This window comes from Mus musculus, chromosome 15, assembly GCF_000001635.26.
Source record: "Mus musculus strain C57BL/6J chromosome 15, GRCm38.p6 C57BL/6J".
NCBI lineage: Eukaryota > Metazoa > Chordata > Mammalia > Rodentia > Muridae > Mus > Mus musculus.
This window is the reverse complement of record NC_000081.6, coordinates 99,270,660-99,295,002: the sequence shown is the minus strand read 5'-3', so window position 1 is coordinate 99,295,002 and position 24,343 is coordinate 99,270,660. Positions and strand designations below refer to the sequence as shown.

The following is a 24,343-nucleotide window of genomic DNA, read 5'->3' as shown; positions in this document are numbered from 1 at the left end:
CCCCCGGGGGCGGAGCGCGCCTGGGCGGGCCTGGGACTGACCGCGCGCTGGCTGCGCAGGGCGGCGTGGCTCTCCCGGCTCACAGCCCCCTTCTTGCCCGCGACTCCGCGGCCACCACCCAGACCGGACCGAGCCATTAATTTCTCCCGCGCAGAGGGCACTACAGCGGTTCACAGAGCGGCTCTTTTCCCTGCGTATTTTCTTTAGTTTTAATTTTTTGTTGTTGTTGGTTTTTTTCGAGACATGGTTTCTCTGTGTAGCCCTGGCTGTCCTGGAACTCACCAGGCTGGCCTCGAACTCAGAAATCCGCCTGCCTCTGCCTCCCGAGTGCTGGGATTAAAGGCGTGCGCTACCACGCCCGGCTTTAGTTTTAATTTCTTAATTCAAGAACTATTAATTAAACTCCTGTGCCAGCAGCCGTATGTGTCGGGCAAAGCCGACAAATCCCCTAAATGAGTGCGTACGTGCCTCTCGCTTAGCGCTGGGTTACTTTCAGAATCTGCCTCTGTAACATCTACAGTGAGAGATAAACGTTCAGTTATGTAGATAAGGGAACTCGAAGCTACTTAATGGGCATGCATGCTCAAGTTCTTGGGCTAGTACAGCTGGCCCTGGTTGGAGGCATTGCACCTCTTTACCCCTCCAAAGCCGGGGTAAAGACCAAGACGTTGCCTGTTTCCTTCTGTAGGTTTCTGAACCTGACTCAGGAAAACACCTCTTTATGTCTATAGACAATTTGGCTTTATCAATAGTTGTATTAAAAGTTCTTATATTCATTCTTCAAGCCAGCACTGAGTTGTAGAGGCAGACAGATCCCTGGGGCTCAGCGGCTAGCCGAACTAGCCTACATTGTGTTTTCTGACTAGTGAGAGACCTGATCTTTAAAATGATGTCCCAGGACGTCATGAAAAGCCGGACATGAGGGGAAGAAACCCTTTCCCCTGAGATCTAATTTGTCTTTCTTGAAGTGATCTCAAATAACAAATCCATGATGCACTTTAAATCTAATGTATGTCAGGTGGTAGTGGGTGTACCCCTTTAATCGAGCATTTGGAAAGCAGAAGCAGGCAAATCTCTGAGTTCGAGGCCAACTTGGTCTATACAGCAAGTTCGAGGACAGCCAGGAATACACAGGGAAATGTGTAGCCCAAAGAAGCCCTGTATCAAAACAAAACAAAACAAAACAAAACAACAAAAACAAAATAAAACCAAAACCGAGCTTAAAAAAAAATCTAAAGTCTCTTCTTTCCCTTATGTTTTCTTGCTTTTATTTTATTTATTTATCGGGGGGCGGAGGGGGACACATGTGTGCTCACTGCACCCATGTGGGAACCAGAGGACAACTTTCTGGGGTCACTTCTCTCTTTCCACAATTTGGGTCCTGGGGATTTAATCAGGTTATCAGGACTGATGGCAATTGTCTTTACCCACTGAGTCATCTCTCCAGCCTCTCCTTTAAAAAGCACTTTGTGAGCCGGGCAGGGGTGGCACACGCTTTTAATCCCAGCACTTGGGAGGAAGAGGCAGGTGGATTTCTGAGTTCGAGGCCAGCTTGGTCTACAGAGTGAGTTCCAGGACAGCCAGGGCTACACAGAGAAACCCTGTCTGGGGGGGGGGGGGGGGGCACTTTGTGTGTGTGTGTGTGTGTGTGTGTGTGTGTGTGTGTGTGTGACCTGTGTTGTTACAAGTATGTGAAATACCAGTTCTCTCCTTTGACTATGCTTTCTGGTCCAGGAGATCAAAAATGGCTGTCTCCAGGGAGAAGATAAAGGAGGCAAGCTCTTGAGAGACCTGGCAGCAATCACCTTTAACTTCTGAGCCCTCTTTTTTATCTTAATAAACTCAATTTTTACTTCACTCTCATTCATCCTGATGTTTTTTCTGCACAGCATAGTTAAGCATCTGGTTTTACCTGAGTGGATCTACTTAAAACTTGGGCTATTGGCACATGCACACACACACACACACACACACACAGGCGGGGGCGGGGGGCGGGGCGGGGGGAGTGGGGAGTGGGGGGGGGGAGAGAGAGAGCACAAAAGCACGGTTTTGTTGTTGTTACTGTGTGGTTTAGGGGCTTTGGTTTTTTGAGGTAGGGTTTAGCTGTGTAGCCCAGATTGACTTGGAATTTAACACATTGCCTAGGCTGGCCTTGAATTCACACTCCTGCCTCTGCCTCCCAAGTGCTGGGATTACAGTATGAGCAGGCAACTGTTTTTAAAGGTCAAATGAATATAGAAAGCATTTCAGGACAAAGAGCAGAGCCTTGCTTGCCTCGTTGATCTTCTCCCTGGAGACAGCCATTTTTCACAACTAGTGGATTTTCTGTTGCTGTTGTTTTGGTTTCTTTGGTTTTGTTGTTGTTTTGTTTTTGGTTTTTGGTTTGTTTGTTTCTTCAGTGTATCCCTCTGTCAGCCTCATTGCTTCTCACTGGGTAAGGAATCCAAGGAGATATCCTGATCCACTGCTACTATTCCCTTACTGATCCTATTTTGATGGATACTCGAAGGGATGGGAGAACTGCCTTGCCGGTTTGTTTCCTGGACCATCTCCCGTTTCTCACTGGATTCCCTCATCCCTCCTCACAGAGACCTTGCAGATGATGTGGGCCTCCCCAAGCCTGAGGAATAACAAGGGCAGCTGTTTGCAGAGAAAGGCTCAGCATAGACCAGAGGTCACTGACCCTGTAGGTTCTCTCAAGGCAGGACACAGCCAAGAGCAGAAAGGAAAGAATGGAGCAGAGCCAGGTTCTGGGCACTGCCATTTTCGTCTGTGGAACTCTGGAGAGTCCCAAAACTTTAATTTAGAACCCGACCTTCCAGGTACATTTTTATGAAATTAAGTTTTAGAATGTATTTTACTTAACAGTTTGTTGGCTTACAGTGTTGAAATATTTAGTGTATGGTTATTGATTCTCAGTCCTGCCTCAGCCCCAGAAATAACGGGGGCAGATGTAAGGATTTAGCTCATTGCTCTTCCCTTCTCATAAGTTATACATCATTTATCATATCCGTCTGCAAAATCCATCCTGTAACACTTTCTGTTTGTCTAATCGTCAGTTCTGACCACACTGTGATTGCTCTGCAGAGCCGAGCCAAGTGCAAAGCTGAGGCATCTTATTTTCCCAGCGGACTTTCAGTATTCCCCAGGGATTTGTCACTATCTGCTTTTTATTGTGTTCATTTGCGCTGTGTTATTTGCATTTTAACTTTTTTTGTTAATTTATTTGTGTGCAAATGTTAGTGTGTGTGCTCCACAGGCAAGCTATGGAGCCCTTTCCCTTCTTCCACTGTGTGTGGAGTCCTGGGATCAAACTCAAGTCATCAGGTTTGGTGGCAAGTGCTTTTATTGCTAAGCCATTGAGGTGACCCTCATTTTTCTTCCTTCCTTCTTCCGTCTCCGTCTCCGTCTCCGTCTCCCTCTCTCTCTTTTTCTTTCTTTTTTTTCCTGAGACAGGGTTTCACTGTGTAGCCCTGGCTGTCCTGGAACTCACTCTGTAGTCCACCAGGCTGATCTCAAACTTACAGAGATCCTCCTGCCTCTGCCTCCCTAGTGCAGGGAGTAAAGGCATGTGGCACCCCAGCTGGCTTACCCGCCATTCTTGTGTGTGTGTGTGTGTGTGTGTGTGTGTGTGCGAGAGAGTGTGTGTGTTTTAACAAGTTAAGCTTATTGTTCTCACATATGCTCTGAATATCATTTTATAGCATCTTAACCTGTTGCAATAACCTATCTTGAAAAGAACTAGGTATTGAGTGATTGTGTTTTATTTAATTATTTTCTCCCCAAAATCTCTTTGCTCCATTTTATTACATTCATTTAGAGAGAGAGAGAGAGAGAGAGAGAGAGAGAAGTATTTTATACTCAAACCCAGAGCCTTGTGCATGTTATACAAATGCTCTACCACTGAGTCACATTCCCAGCTATAAAGTTTTAAAATGATATGTTTGTTTTCCTGGGGTTTTTTTTTTCCATTTATGCAGTGAAAACTAAAACCTTGAGACAGGGGGGTGGCTCAGCCTGTAAAGTGCTTGCCTTGGAAGTATGAAGACCCAACTGGTCCCCAGAACTAATGTAAAAAGTCAGACTTGGCGGGTCACCCTAACAGCTCCAATGCTTGGAGACCTTATCTCAAAAACCAAGATAGACGGCTGTCCAGAGGAATGCCATCTGTGGTTGACCTCTGACCTCCAGATGCTTGCATGACCGTGCGTACACCTGTCCGACATATCACACGCCTGGCTTCGCTGAGGCAGCTTCTTCACAGTGAAATGATGTCATAACACCAGTTGTCATAAAGCTGAACCTCTAATGAGTTGAGGACCAACAACACAATAGTGTCTGCTCTAGATGAGAACGTTCTGCACGGAGTCTAAAGCGGGCTAGATGGGGTTTTTAAAGTTTGTGTCTCTCCTAGACGTGCGGTGATCACCCGAGAGTGGCCTTTGAATGATGCTGGATGCTGAAGCTATGGCAGCTGGCCCAAGGTGCAGGTCTCAGAACAACTAGTGTCTAGAGATGTCCCAGGCCTAAGGGGCAGGGATGTAAATAAGTCTGGCTGCTTCAGAGAGGAAGAGTCACCAACCCTTACACTCTCCAGTGCTCACCTAACTTCTGGGCATATGCACCATCTGCCCAGAGCCCAGCTACAGTCCTGAGTGTTATATGTTACATCGTGTGTGTGTGTGTGTGTGTGTGTGTGTGTGTGTGTGTGTGTGTGCGTGCGTGTGCGCGTGCGCGCACGCGCGCGAGTGTGTGTGTTGTAGTGTGCTGTATACGTGTGTTGTGACTATAGGATGTAAGAAATGTTAAATGGCAACCTTTTCTGCAAAGCACTGTGAAACTTTATTTATAATGAATTAAAATATTTTTATCTCATGGCTGGAGAGCTGTCTCAGTGGTTAAGAGCACTGGCTGTTCTCCCAGAGGTCCTGAGTTCAATTCCCAACAACCATATGGTGGCTCACAACCATCTGTAAGGGTACCTGGTGCCCTCTTCTGTCTGGCCTGCTGATGTATATGCAGAAGAGTACTCATACAGTAAATAAAAAAATTTTTTAAATATTTTATCTTCCCACTATGTGAAACCTTTATAGAAATGTTTTAACCCTCTCCTCTCTCTCTCTCTCTCTCTCTCTCTCTCTCTCTCTCTCCTCTCTCACACACACACACATACACACACACATACACACACACACACATACACACACACACACACAAACTAAACCATCAGTCCCTTTCTTTTTTAAAAAAAAAGATTTATTTATTTATGTATATGAGTGTGGTGGTTTGAACATGCTTGGCCCAGGGAGTGGCATTATTAGGAACTATGGCCTTACTGGAGTGGGTGTGGCTTTATTGGAAGAAGTGTGTCACTGTGGGGGTGGCCTTTTGTGACCCTCCTCCTAGCCACATGGGAGACAGTCTGCTCCTGACTTCCTTTGGATAAAGATGTAGAACTCTCAACTCTCAGCTCCTTCCCCAGTGCCATGCCTAGACACTAAACCTCTGAACCTGTAAGCCAGCCCCAACTAAATGTTGTCCCTTAAAAGAGGTGCTTAGATCCAATTTAACACATCTTTTTTTTTTTTTTTTTTTTTTTTTCTTTTTGAGACAGGGTTTCTCTGTGTAGCCCTGGCTGTCCTGGAACTCACTCTGTAGACCAGGCTGGCCTCAAACTCAGAAATCCGCCTGCCTCTGCCTCCCAAGTGCTAGAGGATCAAAGGCATTCGCCACCATTTCCCGGCTCCAACTACCTTTGTTAAAGACAGGATCTTCATTCAGGTCAGTAGTATACAGTTTGAGTCTTGGGCCCTCTCCTCTCCCTTTGTCTCATCAGGATCTCTCTATGTAGCCTTAGCTGTCCTGGAACTCGCTACATAGATCAGGCTGTCCTTGGACCCATGGAGATCCACCTGCCTCTGGCTCTGAGTGCTGGGATTGGTTAAAGGCATCCCCACCACGCTTTTAACAGAAAAGCGTGAGTTGTGTTCACTCTGAGGAAGGAGCTCAGAGCCTCAGCATGTCTATTTCATACACTAAATTGAGGAGGTGTCTTGGGCTTTTCTTAATTAAATCATACACTGTCTACATTTCAATTGCCTTGCTTAGATTATTTATATACAGTCTACTCATCAGTGTGGTTGAACTTAAAAGAAAAATAGAGAGGGGGAAGGGGGGAAAGAGAGTCCAGAGAAGGAGCTGGAGTAAAGAAACCAAATTCGAATCCTAACCCCGTTCTTTCAGCTGTACCTGGGTGTGACCCATCACCCTCGGAGCCTTTGCTGGCTTAGGTATGCTGGTGACGGTAAGTCATCCAGGGTTGGGACGTGCCCAGTGGTAGAATGTGTATCTAGCACACACAGGGGTCTGGTTCTGATCCTTAGAGCAAGAGTGTGAGCAATTGAGAGGGGCTAAATTTTTAAAAATTAAACATGGTCAAACTAAAAATGATTTACAAACTATGAGATTTCTGAAATCATAAGGGTTCAAAGGATCGCCCAGAACAGACATAAAGATCAGGAAGTATCCACTAGCCAGGGTCTAAGTCAATCTGGAGCTTAGCGCACTTCTGCTTGGCCGGCACAGAGCCGCAAGCAAAGCACTGAGAATATTACCAAAGGTGAGTGTTTGCTGAGTGAGTAAGCAACAGAATTACCATTGCCTTAGTGGATGGACAGTACAGTGAAAAGCAGTTGAGTGTCAGGAAAAGTCTTATGTGGGTAAGACAACTTACGATGCTTAATTTGTTATCTATTAGATGGCAGTATTTTTGGTGACAAGGGAGAATATTTTTCATGTCTGTGAACCTGCACTCTGTATCCATTCATTCAATAGGTGCTTAGTGCCCTAGTATGGGCCAGGTACAATTCTAAGTCCCAAACATACAGCGATGTTCAAAAAAGAAAGAAACGAGGGGGCTGGAGAGATGGCTCAGTGGTTAAGAGCACCAACTGCTCTTCCGAAGGTCCTGAGTTCAAATCCCAGCGACCACATGGTGGCTCACAACCATCCATAATGAGATCTGACACCCTCTTCTGGTGCATCTGGAGACAGCTATAGTGTACTTAGAGAATAATAATAAATAAATCTTAAAAAACAAAACAAAACAAACAAAAAAACAAACGAAACAAAAGCCTCCTGCTATGATTATTTATCAACTTTAGCTAGTAAGAGTGTTGACTGAGCCTTGAGCCTAGGGGCGGAAGAAAACATATCCTCATTTAGGTGTTGATTGGCTCTGATTTTAAAGTCAGAGGTTCCCTTTAGAAAGTGTCTTGTCAGCCTTCTGATGCCGTAACAAACACTTGTAAGGATTGACTCAAAGGGAAAAAGGTTATTTGGCTCGCCATTTTGGGAATTCCAGCCTGTGACCAAAGAGCTGTGCTTCCGATGTGGTGGAGTAAAACCACAGATCAAGGATAGGGGAAGAAGAAAGGGTTGGAGCCCTACAATGCCCTTCAAGAGGACACAGATCCTAAGGCCCCCTGCACAAGGCTCTACCTCTCAAATGTTCCACAACTTCCCCTTGGCACCACACTGGGGACCAGAACCTTCCACGTACGGATCTTTGGGGAACCAGGATCTAAACTGCAGCAGGAAGTCATTTTTCCTAGTTGCTTTTCTTTTTTTTTTTTTTTTTTTTTTGCCATTAATATTTAGTTTGGGAACATGATTTTTAATGGTGAGGCGAAACAAACAAAGGATAATGGCAGGCAACGGCTGGCATACAGCTGGGAGGTGGGAAGTTTAATCTTCTAATTCTTTAAGTCAAACTGATGATGTCACTGGGGAAAAGAGAGTCAGTTGGAACCTGGTGTCTGGCAGTTACTAGAGGAGCTGTGGCCGGGCAGAGGGTACCCAGGAACCTCCCTGGGCCCTTAGCCCCTAAAGCTGCCCATACTGTGTGTTCAGCCCTGTGTACAAGAGCCATGGGACATCTTCGGACTGAGAGAATTATCTAGAATGGAGAAGGACAACCCCCCACACTTGGTGACTCCCACATCAGTGAAGGCTATTATCTCAAAGATTGAGACTGCCCAGCTAATTCGGACTCAGGAGGTAACCCCAGAGACGAGGAAACTACCCTTCTATTAGGGTCTGATGTAGAGGCTGGGGACTGATCTCTAGTTTACACAAGACTCCAGCCTCTGGGCCTTTGGGGGTCCTGGGAGACTTGACAAGCCAGGTTTGCAGACAGGTGAGTTCGGAATGCTCACATCCTGTATCTGACTTCTGCAAGGGAGGCTAAGACCAACCACCTCTGAAAAGCAGGGATGTAAGGTCACAGCCCCGAGGTAAGTGGGCAGGAGGCTCCTGGACAGCACCTAGCGATGGATCCTAAAAGGTTTTGTGCAGGGGTAGATTTTTAAAATTCACACTCTGTGTTGGCAGACTGCTAGAATCCCCTAAGCTATGCCCCGGAAACACTTGGGAAGATGTTCAGAGATGTTCAGAGGCTCGGATCACTCTGGGGATGAGGCTCGGGTGCAGCTGTGCTCAGTGTTTTTCCATCTCCCCCGAGGAGCACTTACAAGGAGGGGAGTAGATGTTGACTCGGGACAGCAAAGGACACACTGCTTGAACCTTTTATCCAGTGTTTCTTTGGGATTTCCCTTTTTGTTCCCATGTTGCTTCTGAGTCCTTGTGAAATTCCTGATGTCTCCAGCCAATTCTGAAATTCTAAAGGCTTAAAAATTAAAATGGTAGGGCTGGAGAGATGGAGAGATGGCTTGGCAGTTAAGAGCACCGACTACTCTTCCAGAGGTCCTGAATTCAATTCCCAGCAACCACATGGTGGCTCACAACCATCTGCAATGGGATCTGGTGCCCTCTTCTGGTGTGTCTGAAGAGAGCAATGGTGGACTTATATACATAAAATAAATAAATAAATCTTTTTTAAAAAATTAAAATGGTAATAAGAGCCGATGCTCTCTCTGTGTTCTGGGTGCAGGTTTTGTTTTATTTTGTTTTGTTTTGTTTTGTTTTTTGTTTTGGTTTGTTTTTTCGAGACAGGGTTTCTCTGTGTAGGCCTGGCTGTCCTGGAACTCACTTTGTAGACCAGGCTGGCCTGGAACTCAGAAATCCACCTGCCTCTGACTCCCGAGTGCTGGGATTAAAGGCGTGCGCCACCACGCCTGGCCCTGGGCCCAGTTTTAAACCCTTTACAATATCATTTCATGCCATTCTCATAAAAACCCGTGGCATAAAGTACTATAGCAAGCTCTGCCTTAACAGTGAGAAAGCCCTGAGACCCAGAGTTACACTGCTAGCACATGGGCAACGGCCTCCAAGATGGTGACCCCTAACCTCTGCCATCTGCTGCCTCTGCCCCACCTAGGATATTTCCACCCAGCTCTCGGACATCTTGGACAATGTCAACTGTGCCATCAACCGCTTCCAGGAAGAACTGGGATATGACTTAAAAGAAAGAGCGAAGCCTCACCAACCAGAGCAGAAAGGCAAGAAGAGGTTCATCTTGCTGGAGAAACTCGCCGCCTTCTCTGATGACGCCAAGGCCAAGGAGAAGCACCTGTATGAGATCCTCCACTGGCTGGGCGAATGGGGTGAGTCTGAGGGCTTGCTGCAGTCGGTCCAGAGACTCTCCACCTAATCAGCACCTTGCAAGGAGGGGGTGGGGCTGGTGGCTGCAGACAGCAAAGGACAGACTGAAACTCCTCCTCCCCAGTGAAGGAGTCTAGTGTCACCACACACAGCACGCAGCAGCCTCACTCCCCAGAAGGGCTATGTCATGTCAGTCGGTCTTTTGTTGCTCTGACAAGTAAAGAAGGGTAAAGTGTAACGGTGACTTCAGAGATGTCAGTGGTGATCTCTTGGCCCTATCACTTAGCTCATGGTGAGAGTGAGTCCCAGGGATTGTGGCAGAGGAGGCTGCTCCACTCATGCAACCAGAAAGCAGAGAACAGGAAGAGGCCAGGGGCAGGACAGACCATTTACAGCACACACAGACACACAGACACACAGACACACACACACACACACACTCATGACCCATCTCCACCCCTGTCCGTGACCCACACCCCGCAACTTGGTCCTACCTTCCACGCTTCTGTTATCTCCCAACAGTCCACCTAAATTTGAATCTATCAGTGGGTTGATGCGCTGATTAGGTCAGAACCTCGTGCTGTGATCACCTCTGAAATGCCCCTCCCTGCCCGGAGGCGTGGCTTCCATCAAGGCTGTCAAAATTAATCACCACAGGCGGGGCTGAGAAGGTAGCCCAGTGGGTATGTGCTTGCTATGCAGATTTGAGGGCTTAAGTCCAGACTCCTAGAAGTTACGTAATAGGCTGAGAGCGGCAGTGCGTGCCCACACCCTCAGCACTGCATCTGACAGCTTAAGTAATGGTTAAGTTCCAGGTTCAGTGAGAGGAGGCGGTCCACTGTGATCTCTGGGCTTCACACACACCCACACAGGCAAGCAACGCGGCTCAGGCTACATAATGAGACTCTACCTCAAGAAAGCAGACAAACGCCGGGTGTTGGTGGTGCATGCCTTTAATCCCAGCACTCGGGAGGCAGAGGCAGGTGGATTTCTGAGTTCGAGGCCAGCCTGGTCTACAGAGTGAGTTCCAGGACAGCCAGGGCTACACAGAGAAACCCTGTCTAAAAAAAAAAAAAAAAAAAAAAAAGCAAGCAAGCAAGCAAACAGAAGCACAAAGAAAACTTTATCAGACTTAATCCATTTAGTGGCCCAGATGTTAGATTATAACTGGCATAGATTAACATGGCTGGCCTCACACTTAAGCAACACTGTCTCGTGTCTACTGTGTGTCTGCATGGCAGGCCTTGTGTCGGTCATTTCACGAGTGTTACCTCATTCGGTCCTCCCCCAATCCTTCTGCAGGGAAGGGAACGAGGCTCAAGAGAGCGAGCTGTCCGATAGCCAGAGTGCACTGAAACCACCCCGCCCTCAGGTCTGCTACACCCCCTGTGCTATGTGGGGGTCTCTAGAGGACAAACTGTTCTCAGCCTGACCCCCGTCCCGCTCAGGTGACAGTCTGACTTATGAGATAAAGGACAGGAGTTCGGAGGAAGACGAAGCCCTAGACGAATGGATCGAAGTGATGGAGAAGGTGTTGCCTCTTTCCCTCATGGCCACCAAAGGAGGCATCGAGTCTCTCATCTCTCTGTGCTCGACTCTCATCGAAGACCAGAAGAAAATGACACAAAGTAGGTGCCTGGAGCTTCCAGGAGAAGAGCCGGGAGGGGGTAGGCTGGAGGCCATCTCAGGGGCTCCTGACCATCCTCCATGCCGCACATGTGAAAAAGTGTAGCACGGGAAGCCAGGGTGTAGGGCTGGGGTAACCGAGCCATGCCGATCACAAAGCAGTTCTGAGCTTCACTGCAGTTGGGGATGGGGGTTGCTGACGCCTCCTTCTGGTCGCCACAGGCACTGCATGCACATGGTAAACACCAAAATCCCAGCACTCAGAAGGCAGAGGCGAGTGGATTTCTTTTTTTTTTTTTTTTTTTAAGATTTATTTATTTATTACATGTAAGTACACTGTAGCTGTCTTCAGACTCTCCAGAAGAGGGAGTCAGATCTCATTACGGATGGTTGTGAGCCACCATGTGGTTGCTGGGATTTGAACTTCGGACCTTCGGAAGAGCAGTCGGGTGCTCTTACCCACTGAGCCATCTCACCAGCCCCAGCGAGTGGATTTCTGAGCTCATCTCTGAGTTCGAAGCTAGCTTGTTCTATAAAGTGACTTCCAGGACAGCTAGGGCTACACAGAGAAACCCTGTCTCGAAGAAAACAAACAAACAAAACCAGATATAGTAGGAATGAAGTGAGGAGGAGCTTCCTGGAGCTGTGGTCTCATGGGAGTTCCGAGAGATGAAGCCTAAACGCCAGGAAAGTTGGAGTTTATAGGCAGAGGTTGAAGGGCACCTTGTTCTCACTCAAAACCCACCCAGTTCAAGCCAGCTTTGGTAAGCTTCAGCTAGAAGTCCCCCTAGAGCCTTCCAGAGAATTCTGGATTCTCCTAAGTTCACCAGCCTGGCTAACTCTTGAAATTTTACTCCTATCCACTCTATAATTGACTTGAGACTACCTCCCGAGTTTTGTAGATAAGAGCCCCGAAGCTTAATAAACAGGAGCTAACGGTAGCATTTCCACGGATTCTCTTGGATAACTAAGTGACGCTGAAGCTGGGCGTGGTGGCGCACACCTTTAATCCCAGCGTTCAGCATGCAGAAGTGCAACATCGCTGAGTCTGAGGCCAGCCTGGTTGGTTTACATAGTGAGCTCCAGGACAGCCAGGATTATATGTAGAGAGACCCTGTCTCAAAAAAAAAATTAGGGGGGCTGGAGAGATGGCTCAGCAGTTAAGAACACTGACTGTTCCTCCAGAGGTCCTGAGTTCAGTTCCCAGCAACCACACGGTGGCTCACGACCATCTGCAATGGGATCCAGTGCCCTCTACTGGTGTGTCGAATAATAAATAATTCTTTAAAAATAAATTAGGTTGAATGTTACAGGAGGAAGAAGATAGAAAATGGAGACTACCTGACCCAAAATCTGTACTACTCTGTATGTTGAAATACAGCTATTTGTATACTTATTTTCTTGCCAGAATATAAATTTATGTGGTGTGCTATGTGTAGGCCAGAAGTTAACACTGGGCATCTTTCTCAATCATTCTCTACCTTGCTTTTCAGACAATCTCCCCTTGACCCTAGAGCTTCCCAGGGGGCTGGGCTGGCTCACTGGTAACCCCAGGGATGCTGTCTCTGCCTCTCTGGTAACGGGACAATGAGGTCATAGGTATGCCTGGTGTGTCCAGCTTTTTACGTCAGTGCTGGGGATCCAAACTTAGGCCCACATGTTTACAGGGCAAGCGCTTCCCTAAGACCTGACCATCTCTTCAGCCTCACACAGTGTAAACTTTCTTGTTCTTGGTTTGGTTTGGTTTGTTTGTTTGTTTGTTTTGTTTCTCAAGACAAGGTGTCTCTGTGTCGCCTTGGCTGTCCTAGTGTTAGTTGTGTAGACCAGGACAGCCTCGAACTCACAGAGATCTGCCTGCCTCTATCTCCCAAATGCTGGGATTAAATCCAGCACTGCCCGACTTGTGGTGCAATTATTTATTGAACACTCACTGTAGGGCTATCATCCATGGCCTTAATTAAATATGTGCACTCTAAGTTCCAAGAATTAGAATCTATGGTTGTTCCCATTTTTCCAACGAAGACACTAAGGCACTGAGTAGTTAGGAAATGTACCCAAAGCACATGGAACAAATTAGATTCGGATCCAAGTGGCTTGGTCTCAGACTTCTGAACCCCAGGGTCATGTGACTTACCTGACATGGTGAGATCTGGACTGAGCTCAGCGTCACGTAAGTGCCATACACTCTCTCGCCTCACATCCAGAGATCCCCTCTGTTCTCCCTGCCAGTGATGCTTGAGAGAATGCTCCAGGGTGACCATTCCATCAGCCCACACAGAGTAGGCACAAAGATATACGGCCATGAGCAGCCCTGGAAGAGCTGAGCTCTGACATTGGGGTTGCACACAGCGCACACAGTCTCTGCTGAGTTTATTTTCTTGGGGTGACAGTCCAATGTGATCCCCTGATATGGGCAAAGACAACCATTAAAACAACAATGGCACACAAACAGTTGTTATAGATTCTCTAATAGGCACAGGACAGAGGTAACAGAAAAAGGAAAGGCAACATCTAACAGGTTTGGGTAGTTGACATGAAGGAGCCAGACATGATTAGAAACGTAACTCCTTGTTAGGTAGTAGGCTGAACTGAATAGAGCCTGCCACGCTATGACAGCCCCCTTTGGGTTCTACAGGCGCTATGCTGTTGATAGACCTAAGGTTACACTCTGGGCAATCTCGGGCTTGGCAGAGGTGTCTCCTGATAACCAACCCCTCTCTGGCTCACAGTGCCAGCTCCCTGCTCTTGCCCATCCCAAACAGGGGTGGCTGAGCATCCTGGCTCTGCAGGGTCCGAAGGGTCAGTACGCCTTTCCCAGTACCTTGTCACTTCTCAATGGCTGCTTGCTGCCTTTCTCCTCTCCGTCCCTTCCAGGGTACAAACATAACTTCTGGCAGGACTGGCATGAGAAGAGCCCACAGAATAAGGAGCAGGGAATCCCTGTGCCACCGAGCCCGGAGCAGATGCTCCAGGACAAGAACACCGCCCACCTGAACGTCTCGGAGGTCAGGTCCATGCTACAGGAGCTCCTGGACTCCACGATGTTCAACAAAGGGGAGGTTAAAGCCATCAGGTACATGTCCGCCGTGGTGGAGAACCTCAACAAGGCCTTGACCCTCCAGCACAAGGAGAACAAGAGTCTGGAGACAAAGTACAAGTACCTGCAGGTGGAAAAGAACAAAGAGCTCAGCACCCAGAGGCTGCACTTCCAAAAATCCATCCAAGTCCTGGAGAGCAAAAGGGACGCGCTGCTGAAACAGGTAAAGATTCTAGGGGACAAATACCATCACCTCCTCATGTTAAAGCACACCCTGGAGTTCCAGCTGAATATAGCCCAGCCTGCTAGTGGTCCAGAAGAACCCACCAAGCATTTCATTCATTACCTGGAACCCCCTGAAAAAGAGCCCCTTCCAGGGCAGGGTACAGCCCTGGAGAAGGAGAAGCAGGAGCCCAAGGAGAAAGGACAGGCAGTTTCAGCTCTCTTTTCAAGTCCCCTGACCAAGGCCTGGCACAGTGGCACTACACCTGCAGCCCCAAAGCCAATCTTCGGCACGGACACGGATTCGAGGGTGAGGGATGTGTTCGTTGACCGCACAGAGGCCCTGGAGCCTGTGCTGCTGCACTCAGAGGTCCCCCAGATTCCCACACAATGGGAGAAACTAGGGGACATGAAAGACAAAGACCAGGGGGATCACATCCAAGAGGAGGGAGCCCAAAGCAAGTCCCTGTCCCCAGGGAGCATCAGGAGGAGGCTTCTGGAGAGCCACATGGGGCACTGGGAGGAAGAGCTCAACTGGGAGACCAGAAGGCAGCAATGGCTGCAGGAGGAAGAGATGTGGCTTCAGCGGCAGAAGAAGTGGGCCCTGCTGGAGCAGGAGCACCAGGAAAAGGTGAGGCAGTGGGAGGCAGAGGCGGCTGCCAGGCAGCAGTGGCAGAGGCTCACCCAGCCAGAGGAGGAGAAGCCCAGCCCCAGGAAGGAGCAGAAGGCAAGCTCGGAGATGATCTTCACCACCACCAGTCGGTGGAAGAGCCTGAAGAAGTCGGAGTCCACGCCGACGCCCCACTGCAGGGCCCAGTCCGCGCATCAGAGCAGGTCGTACATACTCGCATCCCCACACACCCAGCAGCCTGGGCAGGGGACCCAGAGGACCCTGGGTTCAGCTGAGTTTCTGCAAAGGCCACCGACCCGCCAGGTTTCTGCGAAGCCCAAGAAATCCACCTCCTTGCCAGTCACTGGGACGTCCATCCTCCGAAGGGTGTCCCAGGTCTCTCTGCAGCAAGCCCCGGGGACACCTAAGGACAAGGTCTACCACATAGACATGGAGGCCCAGCTGAAGAACCTGCAGGTCCTGGGCGGTTCGGAGTCAGAGGTGGCACTGCCACAGTACCTGCGCAGCAAAGCCCTGGAGGTCATTGCCATCGCCATGGACCTGAGCATTCTCCGGCTGCAGTACCTATGCAAGAAGTATATCCAATACAGGCGCTTCCAGAGCCTCCGGTAGGTGACCCACCCGGGACCCAACCTATGCCCGCTGCAAATTGTGGTAGAGCTAAAACCCAGGGGAGAGAGAGAAAGGGATGCAGGCAGGAAACCATGAGGGGCACCCCCCCCCCAGGTCTCCTGGGGAAAGGAACTATTGAACGCTGGTGCCAGGCCTTGGGCAACCCTTGAAGGTGTAGGAGGCAAGGCATCCGTATGTTGTTTTCCTTCTAGTGGGCCTTCCCTCCAAACCCACTTTCCCTACGTGCAACCCCTCTGCTCCTGTCCTTCATCCCACATGGTCCCTACCATTCGCTTCAACTTTTCCTTCCCAGCCTCATCCGTTCCTTGTTAACAAAGTGGAGGTGTCTTTCTAGTCAACTGACTCAGGGTAGGAGGGTGGTGGTGGTAGGGAAGTCTCTCTACCTCCTAAGTTTCTTCTCTCTTTTCCCAGACTAGAAATGATCAAACACATAGGAGCCATTCGACAAACAAGAGTTACCAGTAAGGCCCAGAACCTCTATCTGTTCCTGGAGAACATTGACCACCAGCAGAGCCTCAGGCTGCAGGCCTGGGCAGACAAGCAGAGAGACCTGGAGGAAAGGCACCAGGAATGCCTGCACACCATGGTGGCCATGTTCCCTAAGGTGGGTTTCCTGCCCCGCCACCTGCTCAGTGAGTGAGGACAGAGTGAGGGTTGTCAGGGGATGGGAAATGAGGGGATTCTAAGAGCCTCTGGGCTGGGAGTGTGAGGGAGGGCAACTGCCCAGTGTGTAATATATGGAGGGCAGAAGAGAAGACTCCTTCAGGCCTGGGAGGCCTGCACTCTCTCCTTGGCACTGGGGTTCTCCCCTGCCCCTTCAGCGCTGGCTGCGGTCCAGGCTTGAGACACAGCTGCCTCTTCCCCCTTACAGAGGCCTGGCTTTGTTTGCCCTTGCTTCTGGATCCTTCCTTGACTCTCTTCCTTGGTTTGCTGGAGTCTTTCCTCCAGGCACTTCCTAACAAAGAATGCAAAGGACGGCGGCCGCGGCGGCCCAGAGCACCTCTTTCCAAATTATTCATTTATTTTTTTATTTTATGTGTGTTGGCATTTTGCCTGCATGTGTGTCTGTGTGAAGGTGTCAGATCCCCTTGCAATTTGAGTTACAGACAGGTGCGAGCTGCCATGGGGATGCTGGGAATTGACCTCGGGTTCTCTGGAAGAGCAGCCAGCGCTCCTAACCTCTGAGTCATTTCTCCAGCCTCCTATAAGTGCCTCTATTTAAAAGTGACTTTATTTGCTGTGCGTGTGTGTCCCCTTCCATGGTGGTGGGATGGAACATGGGTCAGCAGGCTTTCATGGCAAGCCCCTTCCCAGCCATCCCACGGGCACCGAGAATGTCTTCCCCGGGACCCTGCTGACTTCTAGTTGATAGGCTGTCTATTCATGGAAACCGAAGTAGGCTCCGCCGTCCCTCCCAGGTAGTAACCACTGCTCGGTTTTTGGTTTTGATGCTGTTTAGAGACTAAAATCATCCAGTGGCCTGCGCCTTTGGGCTTGGCTCCCCGCCCTCCTCTCAGCTGACACAATCCATCCCTCTCTGTCAACAGTACTTCATGACTATCCTCCTGGCTCGGGTCTATCTTTGTTAACTTTATTGGGCAGTTAATCAACCATTTCTATTTAGAAATGTAAGCCCTTTGGTTCTGGCATATATTCTTAAATTGTACAGTCGTTCAGGTGTGATCTGCTGGCCCTGGGACTCCTGGCACAGTTAACCTGTGGCCTGTATGCACCCAGCAGGACCACGAACAGGGCCCAATGCAAATCACAATGCTAAGGCATTAGGGGGTCTCTTTGTTTCCTGCAGCTCTAGAGTGTGACCGTCATCATTCCCCGTGCAGTGTGAAAAGGCCGAGCGTGCCTGTTGAGTCTACGCTTTTCAGGGGGCTTTGTGAGATTAAAAATTACTGTGTTTGTAGATGGTGAATTTTATTGTAAGGTGTAGAACACAGGATGAAGTAAGATACCCACCTGTTGTAAAATGGTTGCTGCAGTAAAACAGGCTAATGTATCCATGGTGGCAAGGCAGAAGGGTAAGGGACAGTTACGGGGATGTGGGAAGGAAAAAGAAGATCCCAGCTCTGAACTCTGACGGAAGCCCAGATTCAAGAATTCCAATGCAATTCACATTTGGGTTAGGCCTTTGTCCACCTCAGGCTGTAAACCTGAAATTTTCCTGAATCTCACCAAGACTCCTGGTGCCACCATAATGGCTTCTGGCTCACCTTATCACATCACAGTCTGTGTCTCCCCACCCCCACCCCCAAGTCACCTCTGGCCTAAGTCAAAGTCCCTAAGAAATGAAGGTAACTCTGCTGAGGGAGACAGAGCCTCGATGCTTCGCTTCTGTCCCCTCAGCAGGAACATTGCATTGCAGGTAATGACCTGTTCTCCCTCTGTGGCAAAAGCAGCTGTGATCTATCCAAGTGGCAAAATCCTTAATACAATCCACAGTGGTTAACTAGAGCCTCACACTGTACTTATGCATACTAGACTTGCCTGTCTGTTACAGGAGTCTTCAGGGTGCGAGCCTGGTCTCTGGCGGCCCTGGAAAGCCGGCCCCAACTGCTCATCTATGAGATGCCCCTTAAAGAGAAAGTCAGAGTGAAAAGCAGAGACAGGTCACTGCGGTCACACTTGGTGAAGGATCAAACGAGAGGGCCTAGTGATCAGTGGTTACCTGGAGTGCTGTCACGAGGTGCAGGTCCACACAGAGGGTGCGAGGCCTATAGGACTTCATAGTTCTAATCACGACATGCCCCCATCACATCACAGACCCATGGGTGCTCTGCTCTAGCCTGAATCTCGCAGGTTGTCAGTACCGTGTGAAACTTCTTCCTGGGAGGCGGGCTCCTCCTCCTCCGGCACCAGAGCTCTAGCTTTCCCCTTGCATGAGGTCTCTGGGGAGTTCCAGTCCCTTGGGGACCACTTTTCAAGTATCTGATCAAAGGTGGGGCACAAGTGTCTCCCTTTAGAACACCTCAGTCCCTACAAGCACGGTCACAACTGGAGCTATCACCCACGCCTTCTGCTCTGTTCTTGGGTCTGCACCTCCCCACTTCCTGGCCCACACCCCAACTTTGGTAACTACTGTTTTATCTTTTACCTCTATATATCTGACATCTTTCCTTTTAGATTCCACATATACATGTGAGGCTATGCAGTATCTTCTCTCTGCGTCTGGGTTATTTCAACGTAGCATGCATGTGGTAGCAAATCACAGGAGTACCCCTTAGCAGGGGCTGGGGTACACCAGAGAAGAAACGGGGTTCATCAGAGGGGAAAGGTAAGAGATGGATCAGTGGCGTGGATGAAAGAGAGCCTTTGGATACCGCTGGTGGAGACAGAGATTTGATTGCAGCCATTATGACATGGAAATTTCTAAAGAAACTGACAATGGAATCCCCAGAGGACCCAGCCATGTCTCTCCTGGGTTGTCATGGTTGAATTTAAAATCTCCCCACAGGCTCAGGTCTGGAGTGTTCAGCGTCCAGTCTGTGGCACTACTTTGAAGGCCTGCGGCCTTCAGGACCGGGGTCTGGCTGGAGGAGAGTCGGACCCCGGAGGCTGTCCTCAATGCCGGCTCTGGTGTAGCTCTCTGCCTCCTGCCTCTGCTCAGTGTGGGATGGTGGTGGTGGGCTGAAATCTCTCTGGAGCAGGGGGCTAAACTACACAGTATGTGCACAGGGGAAGCGAAACTACCACCGCATTCTTTATAATGGGTGAGGCGTGAGAACGCCTTGCTCTGCCACCTCAGAGTGAGGCTTGAGATGGCTCAGAGGTTAAGGGCACTTCCCACACAAGTTTGACAGCCTCAGTTCCACCCCTGGGACGCACGGAAAGGCAGAAAAGAGAACCGACTCCATGAAGCAGTCTTCCGACGGCCGCATGCACCACATGGCTCCGGTGTGTACGTGCATCAGTAGTAAGGAAGGTTTAGAAGAACACTGAAATATCACGAAGCCTTTTAAAGAAGGCAGGTGTGTGTGTAAATAACGGCATGTGGGCTTTCCAGAGCCTTGCCCTGCTTCATGGCTGGTTACTCTGCACCTCAGGCCCTGCCCTCAAGGGCTGTCTGTGCTGTACGGCGGCCCGGCTTCCCTCCGCTTTCTTTCCTCTGTTTTGTCCGTGGTCCAGACTCTTTACAACAAGGGAAAAAGTAGAAACTACCCCAGAAAATAAGGACTTTTTAAAAGATTTATTTATTTATTTATTTATTTATTTAATGTATATGAGTACACTGTAGTTATACTGATGGTTGTGAGCCATCGCTCAGGTCAGCCCTGATCGCTCCGGCCTAAAGATTTATTCGTTATTATAAATAAGTACACTGTAGCTGTCTTCAGACACACCAAAAGAGGGCATCAGATCTCATTATGGGTAGTTGTGAGCCACCATGTGGTTGCTGGGATTTGAACTAAGGACCTTCAGAAGAGCAGTCAGTGCTCTTGCACTCTGAGCCATCTCTCCAGCCCCAAAGGGCTTTCAAGGAATGTGTCATATGCCGGGGACCTGGGGTTTGCAGTCAAAGAGCCTTTCCTCTGCCCAGCAGGGTCAGTGACAATCAGAGAAGACCTCCACCCATCTTAGGTAGTCAGTAAATCTTCCTGATGCCCCCTGCTGGTCCCTCTAGCTCCAGCAAGAGTGGAACGTCCACCTGAGCGTCCCCGTGCTCACCCATGTGAAGCCAGTGAAGAGCAAGTCATCTTCAGTCTTGCTTCAGAGAGTCCGCTCCAGCCACTCCACCACCAAGCACCGTCCTCCACCTAAGCCCCGGGAGTCTGTGCCCCTGCCGATAACTGGGTAGGTACTGGCCGGTAGGGACAGGCAGTAGGATTAGAGGGGAGGCAGGGGGCAGGGGGGCAGCTAGGCTAGGGAAGCAGTGGCAAGTGAGGACACAGGCAAAGGTCACCTTCCTGGCTTCAAGGCCCGCCGCCACTCAGCTACTCTGACTGGCTCTGGCGCTCAGATCCAGGACCAGAATTCGTGCATGGCATTCTGCGTGTGGCAATGTGTATGGCTTGGGGGAGCAGCCTGGCTGACTCTGAGAAAGTACAGGGGACAACCTCCATTTCTACCCTGAGCCCATTGAGCCAGCATCAGACGTCGGTCTGTCCATGTAAACCAGCCCAACCCTTCCCACCATGCGGGCTTCGGGCTCGGACATGGTGAGCCCCCTGGCAGTCAGGGTGAGTCACGGAAACACCTACCCCAGTGAGACCTGATCCGAGCTCCAGCCTCAGCACATGAGCCTAGAAGTGGAACTAGGACACAGAGCCTCTGCGACAAACTCCTTAACAAGGGAAGAAAACAAGGCCCAGCGTCTCGGACCTTAGGGCCCTGAACAACTTGTGGCTCCTCAGCCTACTTCTGTGTTTCTTTGTCTCTCTTGACATTCTCCACTCTCCCACTCCTAGCCAACAAGGGAGCCAGATGGAAGCCATATGGAAGGCTGATGTGGCCTCTTCGAGTCACCCCATAGAAAAGAAGACCCCTACAAACATGTGCTGGGAACAACTAGGGGGCTACCCAGACATCCCCAGGTTACTGGTGGTGGACGAGCATCCCTCCTGCCCCAGAAGCTCGGTGTCCTTCAAGGCTCGGTAAGGAGCAAGGGTGGGTGCTTAGCCTGGATTTGGGGAGACCTGTCCATCAAGGCTGCCCAGGTTCTACCCGGCAGCCCAGGCACCCTCTCAGACACCAGTCCTGGACTTGGTTATTGCGCTACCCCAGAAACAAAATCCTACTTGCCTCACAGGCCACCAGCTTGGGTCCTGAGACCAAGACTGCTTCAGGCTCTCACAGGACTTCCCACAGTACTTAGTGCTGTATGGGGTTCCTGGGTTTCACACGACTTTCTCAGGTGCCCCAGCTTGTCCTTAGTATAGGGTTGTTCCAAAGAAATGGATCAGAGGAGAATGAAACTGGGGGAAACCAGGAACTGGGTAACAGACCCAAGACTTGTGCCTGGGCCTGTCTTGGGGTTCTTGTTTCCTGACTGTCTTCAAGAACTGTCACTAGGAAAAGCAGATGAGGAGAAGGCATTGGGACACAGGCCTAGCTCTCGGCACTTGGGAGGCCAAGATAGGAGGCTCTCCAGTTTAAGATCACCCTGGGACAAGAGGGGAGGGGAGGCAGCAGGACTCAGGATCCAGGGGATCTGCTGAAGGCCTCTCTGGTTAGAGCAGACTTATCTCCTTTGCCTCTCGTGGCTTGAAGATGTCACTAATGAAGACTCAAGGCTCTTTCGAGGGACCTCACATTCATCTCACCTGCTGCTAGTGGGACTGAGCCTATCCCAAGAAAGATCTATAACAAAAAGAAGTCATGGCGGGGCGGGGGGGGGGTGCGGGGGAGGTTGTTCAGTGAGGTCCTCTGGTGGTATCCCTGCAGCAAGCTCCTTCTTTCTGTGTCCCCGTCTGCACCTCTTGCATTGCCCTGCTTTCCTGGACGCTGGGGAAACCTGAGCCACCTCTTTGTTCTTTCCATGTATAAACGCCAGTGTACATATCCAGTGTGCACACTATACTCGACTCTAGGCATTTAGGGCATTGGGAATCTTCCTAAAAATAAAAGGAGGTTGTGGGTGGGGTGACAACTCAGTCTGTACACTGCTTGCTGCACAAGCACAAGGACCTGAGTTCGAATCCCAGCTCCTACATAAAACGCCAGGCTTGGCCGCACACATTTGTAGTCCCAGCATCAGGAGGTGCAGTAGGTAGGTCCTTGCAATTCAGTAGCCAGCTTAGCTAGCCTAGTCAAATTGGGGAGCTTCAGGTTCTGAGAGAACCTGCCTCAAAACATACAGTAGGAGAGGGCAACTGAAGACTGGTCCCAGTGTCCACCTCTACCTCCCCATGAACTCACACACATGTAACATACACATGTTCACATGTCTACATGAGCATGTCCGTGCACACACGTGCCTGCACACACAAAGAGGATGATGGGAAAAGAGAGTCACAGAGAATGGCACTCAACAGCAGCTTCCTTCCTTCCCTCCCCCCGCCCCACTCTGAGGTATAATATGCAGAATTCTAAGATCTCTTTCACGTCTCAGGTAGAGCTGCTCCACCCACCCCTGAGCCTCCACTGGGATCTCAGCTGCAGGCTGAAGCACATATCAAAATATTGTTCCCAGCAAAGACAGCTTTCTCTTTGTGAGAGGATTTAGATGAATATAATTGTCTCCCCCCCCCCCACCCCTTACAACTCTGCAGGAGTTTATCTGACTTACCACAGTTCCAGTTTAGAGGCAGAACCCTGCTTCTCTCTCCATCTGAGCACTGGACTGGGTCACCTCCCCGTGTGCTAGGCTTCCGGGTGTTTTTATGAGGGTTTCCCTATGTTGCCCTGTGGTTATGGCATGAGGGTCATGCAGTGTTGTTTTTCTCTCTTGGGGGGAGGGGGTGAGGCGGTGACAAAGTGTCCTCTATAATCCCAGCATTACAGAGACAGAGAGAGGATCCCAGGAAGTCCAAGGCTAGTGTGGTCTGGGGAGTGGCTGCAGAAGAACTCTGCCTAACAAAAAGAAGAAATGGGTCAGGAGAGGAGGGAGTGGGAGGAGGGAGAGGAGAGGGAGCAGAGGCCAAGAGGCTCCACGGGTTCAGGGCTGGCCTGAGTCCAAGGAGACCAGGGCACCATAGTGAGACCCTGCCTCAAAAACAAAAACTCAGGAAAGAAAAGGAGGGCATGGGTGTGCCCAGCTGGCTCTGAGCCTGCCGCCAGGAGTAGGGTTTTGCTTTGAGCCATAGCCTGAGCCAGCGAGGAAACCTGGCCGAAATGTTAGGCTAAGCAGCTGTGTGCTCAGGTCAAGTCTGAGCCCAGCTCGGGATCTGTGCCCGTGCTCTGGGTGGATGGCAGGGCCCTTGTCTCAGTCACCACCCAACTGTAACTGTATTAGCTCTTTCAGTGCTTCCTCGGTCCAAAGGAAGGAAGGCCAGGAACCCTCAGAGGAGCTAGCTGGGCCTGTCTGCAAAATGTCCAGCCAGTCACTACCCGGATCGATCTGTACAAAGCAGGAAGGATCGGGCAGCTCCAGTACCCACTCCATCCCTTAGTTAGCGACTCTCAAACTTCTGGGCCACTAGCAACTGCACAGCGGCTTGTTCTAATCCTAACCCTAACCCAATTCGGGATCCCAGCTGGTGCTCTTAAACACACACAGTTGTTGCGAAGTTGTTCCAGAACTTTGGGAAACTCTATTTTCTTTTCTTTTCTTTTTTCAGTCCCCAAACTATTAGTTTGTAATAAAATAAAGGTTGGTTTATTTTATTACCAGTCTTCTGTCTCATTGCTGAAGGTCACACACCCCGGACTCATCTTTGGAACTAGGTCCAAGGCCATCTGACAATAAGCTGAGCGTCCATCAGAGAACTGCCCAGGTGGTGTCGCTGGCTCTGGGAGCCAGCACGACAGAGGCATCATCAGTAGCCGGCACACAGTCACTTAGAGAACCCGTTTAATCAACTACAAATAAGTATCCGATGATCAGATGATTAGTGTGACAGCTCAGACAATAAGAGCAGGAGGCATGGTGGCTCATGCCCATGTTCCCAGCACCTGGAAGGCAGATTCAGGAGGACCAGGAGTCCGTGGTCATCCCTGGCTACAACAGTAGAGGCAATGCAGAT

The 24,343-nt window shown here is 49.8% G+C and overlaps 1 protein-coding gene across 4 annotated transcripts in view; it reads left to right on the top strand.

Annotated features, from left to right (window-relative positions):
- Fam186b (family with sequence similarity 186, member B) overlaps positions 1-23,985 on the top strand; it is a 30,758-nt gene extending 6,773 nt beyond the window's left edge. The window contains exons 1-8 of one of the 4 annotated variants that reach the window (XM_006521172.4): positions 7,781-8,058; positions 9,338-9,563; positions 11,010-11,189; positions 14,062-15,685; positions 16,122-16,314; positions 20,344-20,513; positions 21,128-21,313; positions 23,623-23,984. In XM_006521172.4, the coding sequence (XP_006521235.1) occupies positions 7,963-8,058; positions 9,338-9,563; positions 11,010-11,189; positions 14,062-15,685; positions 16,122-16,314; positions 20,344-20,513; positions 21,128-21,313; positions 23,623-23,770 (2,823 nt within the window). In that variant the 5' untranslated portion in view covers positions 7,781-7,962 and the 3' untranslated portion in view covers positions 23,771-23,984. Of the gene's footprint in view, positions 1-7,780; positions 8,059-9,337; positions 9,564-10,863; positions 11,190-14,061; positions 15,686-16,121; positions 16,315-20,343; positions 20,514-21,127; positions 21,314-23,613 lie in introns of those variants that run through there. The other 3 variants (NM_001081254.1, XM_006521173.4, XM_017316703.2) reach the window with 3 other exon arrangements.
- Positions 23,986-24,343: the final 358 nt, after the last annotated feature.